Below are 8,399 nucleotides of genomic sequence, written 5' to 3' on the forward strand. Positions count from 1 at the left end.
TTTTTTCCTTTAATTAAGAGTGAAATAAAAGTAAAACATGTTGATCAACGACCAAGCATCTTAGGACCATTTCCACAAAGATTCAAATTTAATAGGGTCACACATCCTCAAATTCAAGCGACCCATGCGAAAATCTGCTTCAACAAATTGGCGTGAATATAATTTACCGAATGCCCACTCAAGTAGTCCACTACATAAAAAATAATCAGACAGTCAGATAGCTATAAGTTTGCCACATGGAATACATTTGGGGACCATTTCAAATTTCAAAGGGTCGTCATATATCCCCAAAATCAAGTATTCGCCTCTCTTCCTAAACTCCCCTCTATTCAATTTTTTTTCGCGTAAAAAAATTTACTTTGCTTAAGTATCAAAGGGTCTCCAGTTTCTAAGGCCAAATATTTTAGCGACTTTCTCTCTTGTTTGCAAGCGACCCATCGTCCGATCCAGTCTTGTGAAAATCTACTTCAACATATCATATCAATTTCTTACTAGTATTTCATTAACATGGATCTCTCCATCTTTTACCATATTTAAATAACTTGAAAATTCTCTCTCTTTTTTTTCTTTTTTAATTCAAATGCAAGAAAAAGTTACAAAGAGGAACTTGAACATTATTTGAGTATGCTGGCCTAAACAAATTTCTTTGTGAAGTCTATTCAACAGAAGTACGGAAATCCCATATATAATATTGGTGTGAAATAGAGAAAAAAACCTTGGTTGAACTTTTGACAAAATCACATTGCCACGGAGTAGGGGAAGAGGCAGGTGGGTGTGTCAACTGAGTTCAATCTTGAGTTATATTCGAGCCAACCCAGTGAGTTTCTATACCGAGTCAAATAATTACTCTCTCTATATATATATATATTAGGCCAGGAAAGTTTTTACTCGAAGGGTGAGGTTTTATAAAGTAAACTATTTAATGGTTTTTTTTTCCTTTTCCTACAATTTGGTGGACCACATGATCCATTTTATCCAAATACAAACTCATGACGAAATACATAAAGAAAGATCCACCATGCTCGTTTTCTCGCCACACCCCCCATGTTCCCTTGTGTTATTTTATTCGGCCATATTCACTATCCCATGTTACACCAAAGCAACCTTATCTTAATTAATCAATGAAGTGGCAATCAAATCTAATTTTGTTGACTTTTGTTAAGTGGGTGGGCCTTGACCACCACCACCACCACCGAAATTTAAATGTTGCCGACACAAAATGACACCTCATTGGAGGGGCAAAGCCCACCACGTTGGTCGGGTGACTTCATGCATCATCCTCTTTACTCCACTGCGGCATTTCAGCAACACCCTCCTGCTTTTCTTTTCCCAAAAATAAAAGAAATTTACCAACTGTGGTTACTCTATGTAAACATGACCACATTTACTCATTAGAAACTTAGCTCTCTTAGTCAAATTTGAGTTATAGTCTGATTCAGCCTCATTATAACGACTTTGAAATTCAAGACAATTAACACTAATCAAGCTAAAGTGAGGATTCTAACCTATACTCTAGTGCATGTCTAACTATTTAAGCATCAGTAGCAGCAGACAACTACCAATAACGACTTTGAAATCCAAGACGATTAACATTAATCAAGCTAAAGTGGGGATTCTAACCTATACTCTAGTGCATGTCTAACTATTTAAGCATCAATAGCAGACAATTACCAACAACACCGGGAACGACCTGAATTTAATTATGGATATGAATAGACATGCTAATAAAGAAGTTCAACTAGAGGGTTAGGTGATAACAAAGTATGAGCTGGATCAGATTCACATTGCCTTGCCCTGAATTTTTGGTTGGTTCATAGGATAATGATTGAGGTGTCAATTTTAGGTTCAAATCTTGTCCGTAGAAAATATTTAAATTCTAATTGTAACAATACTAATGGAAATTACGAGACTCTGTGTTGGTTTAATTGGATTTTAGATTTTAAAAAGAGTTTAAAAAATGTAAAAATTGAGAATTTGATTTGCTGAGGGGTCACATTTAAAAATGTATAACATATGAGCAGAGACAGAACTAGAACGTTTAGTTTAAAGGGAGCAAAACATTCCTAGTCAATAGTTCCTTGCAGACACTACGAGGCTGCCGTAAGTTCACGACTGCCCGTGGTGGCTGCCATACATTCACGAGCCAAGTGACACATACAACCTACAATCTAATCAGTATGAAGTATAAACCCACGGTCAAGCACTAGCTTAACAACCCCAGTCCAAACAAAATGAAACCTGATTTTAATCAGTGGCTGTTACTTAATTGGTAAGCAATATTAGACAGCAAAATAAACTGCCTTAGTCTTCTGGCCTAATGGTATTTTTCTTTTATAAAATAGAAAGTAGAAATATTGTATCCGTTGGAAAAATAAAAATAAAAACTCTTATTTGAAAGCAAGCATAACAATGCAAGAATTATACCAGTTTAAACGCCACTAAAGGGAATTAAACTTCATATAATGTAACAAATTGTTCCTACTTTTATTACTCACTGCCAAAAGACTAGATTACATTAAACAAATATCAAGATACCAAATCAACTCTGAACATGGAAAGCAGGAAACAGAGAATGTAAATTAGACACTGCAAAGCCATGTGATATTACATCGACTAATATGGAAAAGATGGTAATGGAGAAAGTGTAAAAAAAGGAACATATCTGGAAAGCATGACTCCTGGCAAACAACTGCCAAACCTTTTCCGCTTCATCCACCACCATTAACACTATATATAACTTGGAGAGAGATAGAGAAGACATTTTACATACTCTCCAGGTGACAACCAAGTAACAAGACCCTGAAGAGGAAGAAATACAGGAGATGTAAACTCGAATAGTGTATCAAGTCAATATCTCTCGTGGCTACGCTACAACATAGGATGCATTATTAGTATGTTTACTCATTTGTCTCTATGAGAATCTTTGTTAATTTTGTATTTGGGAATCTTGTTACTCCATTTGGTAGTGTATCAAATCAATATCCCGCCCCAAACAAAATTAACAAAGATTTTTCATTTGAGACAAATGGAGTAAAGTAAAACATACTTCTGCGTCATATACCATAGTGCTGCCGCAAGGGAAGGGATATTGACTCTACTTTATTCGAGATCACATTGGCTCCATTCCTTCCTCTTCCTCGTCCTCATACTCCCCTTCCTCATCAGCAGTGGCATCCTGGTACTGCTGGTACTCGGACACAAGATCGTTCATATTGCTCTCAGCTTCTGTAAATTCCATTTCGTCCATTCCTTCACCAGTATACCAGTGCAAGAAAGCTTTCCTCCTGAACATGGCAGTGAACTGTTCACTGACTCTCCTGAACATTTCTTGGATGGAGGTTGAATTTCCAATGAAGGTGGATGCCATGGACAACCCCTTGGGTGGAATGTCACATACACTTGATTTCACATTGTTCGGGATCCACTCCACGAAGTAGGAGGAGTTCTTGTTTTGAACATTAATCATCTGCTCATCAACTTCCTTGGTGCTCATCTTTCCCCTAAACATGGCAGACGCGGTGAGGTAGCGTCCATGCCTTGGGTCAGCAGCGCACATCATATTCTTAGCATCCCACATTTGTTGGGTCAATTCCGGGACAGTTAGGGCACGATATTGCTGGGACCCACGGGAGGTCAAAGGAGCAAATCCAACCATGAAGAAGTGGAGACGAGGAAAGGGGATCAGATTTACAGCAAGTTTTCGGAGGTCAGAGTTGAGTTGACCAGGAAACCTGAGGCAGCAAGTGACCCCACTCATGGTTGCAGAGATCAAGTGGTTCAGGTCACCAACTGAAACCAGGCAACACAAAAAATAAGCTATATATTTTGAGCAATAATAGACTAGGAAGACATTACTTACAATATAATAGCTGTAGCAATTAAATACTTTTTTTGCCATAAACTGTTAACAAGATACGGATATGTTTATAGAAAAATCTGTACGAGTGACTTGTTATCAATTAGAATGATAAAATTAACATTTGCATTCTACATGCAGATATCAAATTTTCACTTCATATCGTTATACCTAAGCAACCCTAAATGACATGAAATTACAGTCAGTAATAGTAAATTACTGTCCAAGGTAGGAAACCACAATCATAGGTTCTTTATTATCAGTTGGGCAGGTAGTTCACATGAATTTTACACCCAAAGAAAAATTACACCGAAAGAAAAATAGCAGTATTGCATTTGGAAGATGAAACTACACCAAATGACAGCATCTTTTGGTACAAACAGCCAAAAATCAATAAAAGCAAAAGCAATTCATTTTCATCGGAGAGCAAGATATGTTAAGAACATGATGATTGTAGAAAATAGTAAGTCATTATACATAATACAATCATTATCTTACACATACCAGCCCAGAAGTCACAGAAACGTGGGATAAATCATAGAAAACTAGGAAACTGCACGCTGCAGCCCCACATCCCTATCTCCATCTTTTCATAACATTAAACAAATTTGAAGATTTCAAATAATTCTTAAAAAAGTACAGTAACACACAAGGCAGTCCGAATGCCACAACAAAAGCAAGGAGTCCATGAGCATGCAATTAATCTAGTAGACATTTATAATTCAACTGATATAGGTGACTTCCCCATATGAATTGTAACATAGCAAAGCAACACGCAACAATACTGAACACCAAAAAATTTGTTTAGTCAGATATTTTAGTACACATCTGACTAAAAAGTTTTCTAGCATTGATTACATTTGCTTGCTGATTTAGCTCCAACACAATCAACTCTCGTTCACATCAAGAAAGGATAAACATTATAATAGACATTAATTTCAGGACCTTTGTCATAGACTCATAGTCCAAGAGAACCATTCATTACATAGTAAAAACAAGGCGTCCAGACATGTAATTACCCATGAACATTAATAATTCAACTGATCTTGGCACCCTCCCCATACAACTTATAATATATGAAGGCAACAAGCAATAATACTGAACACCAAAAAATTGTTTAGGTCAGGTATTTTAGTAAGCATCTTATCTTAAACAATTGTCTGGTTGATTTAGATACAACACAATGAACTTCTATTTACATCAAGAAAATACTAAGTAATAAACACAAAGTTATGATAGTTCAAGAGAAGCATTTTATACACCTAAAAGGAAAAGAATAAAAAATAAAAACCCCCTTTCAAAAGGAAAAAAATATCATCTACTTAAAATAGGGGTGTTTCATTGGAGAAAGCAGTCCCCCAATAATACCCCTCTCTAAATATACCAGAACATCATTGCCAAAATCAGTTCCCCAAGAATTATTTTTCACCATAACACAAAGCACCAAAAAATTTAAAAAAATCAAAACTAAATGTTGCTACCAAACTCTTAAAAGCTTAAACTTTTATCTAGACGGCAACTCTGAGATGTTTCTCAATCTCCTCAATTAAGTCTGACAAGACTGTTCACAAATTGGCAAGTCAAGTGAATTTCCTTTTTTGATAAAGCAAAGCACTTATATAATGCATCATAGCAAGAGCTTCTGATGTTCACTTACAGCTGGGAGTAGTCAACTTAAGAGTCCTGAAGCAGATATCATATAAAGCCTCATTATCCAGCACCATACACTCATCTGCATTCTCAACAAGCTGATGAACAGAAAGTGTAGCATTGTATGGCTCAACCACTGTGTCTGAAACCTTTGGTGATGGGAACACAGAGAATGTAAGCAGCATCCTGTCGGGGTACTCCTCCCGAATTTTTGAGATAAGCAAGGTACCCATTCCAGAACCAGTTCCTCCACCCAAGGAATGACACACTTGAAAACCTGCAATACGACCAAAAAAAAATCATCATCAGCAACCTAACATCATCAACATCAACAATAAAAATTTTGGAGATCTTAACTACCAATTTCTGCACTCTATTTGAGGAATATCTTCACTAGATTATGAAGATGCCAAAAATTAAGAAAGAACACCATATTGCAATCTCTATTTTCTGAACAAAACATCCTAGTTGGCATGGAATTGATCAACTTAAGTACTTTTCAACCATCCAATGACAAAGAAACATAATTTTTTTTTCAATAAGAAAACGAAGCAGAAACTAATTCCTCTTTTTCCTACTTCAATGAATTATTCAATTCCTTAAAAATAGTCGGATTCCCTCCCCTTTTCAGTGCATTTCTAGCATTATGAAGCCTCTTGTACAGAGGAATTAAAGAGCCTAGAAGGCTCACATATTTTGAAAAGCTCCCTTCTCCGCATATACAGTCGAGTATCAACATGAAGCTTAACAACACTTTTGAAGCAGTTATTCTCTCTCCTGAAAGACAAATCGCTGAATTTTCAACCCTTAAGAGGAACAACAGCACATTTATTGCAACTTCGACCTACTACAACTTATACGGATATATTGATACAAATAACTGCAGAAGATAACATGTAGCAATACCTTGAAGACAGTCACAGTTCTCAGCCTCCTTTCTCACAACATCAAGAACAGAATCAATAAGCTCTGCACCCTCAGTGTAGTGCCCTTTGGCCCAATTGTTTCCAGCACCAGATTGTCCAAAAACAAAGTTATCAGGACGAAAGATCTGGCCATATGGACCAGTGCGAACACTGTCCATAGTGCCAGGCTCCAAATCCATGAGAACAGCACGGGGAACAAACCTCCCACAAGAAGCTTCATTATAGTAAACATTGACACGCTCCAACTGCAGATCCGAGGTCCCAATGTACCTTCCAGTCGGATCAATGCCATGCTCGTCACAAACAACTTCCCAGAACTTGGAACCGATCTGGTTTCCACACTGTCCACCTTGAACATGAAGGATCTCTCTCATTTTTTTCCCTGAAAGCAAAGGCAAAAATCATATTCAAAACTCTTGACGAAGGGAAAAATCACTGAAAATGAATCTAACAAGTCATTTAGTCAATCCAGAGATCAAAATCAGGAAAAAAAAAAAACAAAACAAAACAAAACAAAAAAAAACAAACAAACAAAACAAACAAACAAAACAAAAACATCCAATTCAATACCGAGATTGAAACTCATCAAAGGATCTTTTATTTTCCTAAATTCAAAGGTATTCAAAGTAACTCATAATCACCAGTACCTCAATATTTATACAAACTAGTAGACATTTATTCAATCCAGAATTCAAAGCCATGTGATCCTACAATCTTCATGAGATATTGCACCGGCACAAGTTCGATAATGCTAAACCATACGAATTGCACAAAATTCACTAATACCAAAGAAGAATCCAATCGAAATGTACAATAAAGTAACCCAACTTGAAATTCAGCAAATACAACGAGAATTCAACAATCTAAAAGAAATCAAGCAATCAATCAGACCGAAGTCCAACAATTGCTACGACCAACTAAAAATCTTACTGAAAGCTCTTAGCTCCGGCTCCCTACTGTCAAACTACTAGGTCTCTCAGCTCACGTCCGAAGATTCAATGATCCCTCCAATTACTTATGGAGCCCCTTTGTTCACAATCGGTAACCAGTAGATCTATAAATTCTATGCTAAAAAAAGCTTTTCGAAAGTCCAATGAAATGAGATAAATGAGAAAATTTCAACATAGACGAACAATCAGCTATCAGAGCATCAAATCAGCCAGATACAAGTAATGCAGTGAAGATTTCCGAACACTTAATGATAAATCCAAGAAAAAAAAAAAAAAAAAAAAACTGAACATTAGTGTAAAAAGAACAAAAGATAACTAGTTAGCGCCGAACTTGCGATAGGGAGATCTAATGCGACGCAAAAATCCAAAGATCTTCACGGAAAGAAACAGCAATTTACACTGATAGGATAAGAAATTCGTACAGTATGTGTGAACAAAAACAATGCAATCGAGAATTTCAGATCTAGAAAGAGAAAGAAAAGGCAAGGGAAAATTACCTGTAGAGAAATTTGAGATCAGCAAGAACTGGAGAGAGAGAAATGGAAAATGAGGAGTGAGAGAATTGGAAGGAAACGAACCCTACGAAGGTTTATATAAGCGAGAGAGAGAGAGAGTGAGAGTGGGGGAGTGAGATCTGACGGCCTATTTTGGTTCCCTCCTTTAGTTGTTGGGACCGGTGGATGCCGTTGGATGGTAGTAATGGACGGTCCAGATGGGGTTTATTCTGAGTGATTTAGCGAGGGTTGTCGATTTTAAAATTTGATTGTGGTTGAATCTGTAGGACAAATATACCCTTTACTGAAATGACTAGAATGTCCTTTGACCCGACAAGTAGTGTGGGTCAGATGCAAAGGCTTTTCTAATCAATTATTTTACGACATTTCTATTATATTATTGTTGTGAGATCCAGACTTTTGTTTTCATTCAATTTTAGTAATGGTTGGAAACTGTATTAGAGGGGCATATTTAAGGAGTAATTCAATTGGCTGTGAATCATGCCTAATAAAGCGGAGGTTA

At 36.7% G+C, this 8,399-nt stretch overlaps 1 protein-coding gene across 1 annotated transcript; it reads right to left on the reverse strand.

The window, feature by feature from the left end:
• Nucleotides 1–2,460: 2,460 nt before the first annotated feature.
• On the reverse strand, nucleotides 2,461–7,967 carry LOC132192265 (tubulin beta-5 chain-like). Its single transcript, XM_059607543.1, has 4 exons — nucleotides 7,880–7,967; nucleotides 6,413–6,814; nucleotides 5,514–5,783; nucleotides 2,461–3,789 (listed from the first exon to the last, which is right to left on the reverse strand). Exons 2-4 carry the CDS (start codon nucleotides 6,804–6,806, stop codon nucleotides 3,110–3,112), a joined length of 1,344 nt encoding a protein of 447 aa, XP_059463526.1. The 5' UTR covers nucleotides 6,807–6,814; nucleotides 7,880–7,967; the 3' UTR covers nucleotides 2,461–3,109.
• Nucleotides 7,968–8,399: the final 432 nt, after the last annotated feature.

The sequence above is a fragment of the Corylus avellana genome, chromosome ca9 (assembly GCF_901000735.1).
Source record: "Corylus avellana chromosome ca9, CavTom2PMs-1.0".
NCBI classification, from domain to species: domain Eukaryota; kingdom Viridiplantae; phylum Streptophyta; class Magnoliopsida; order Fagales; family Betulaceae; genus Corylus; species Corylus avellana.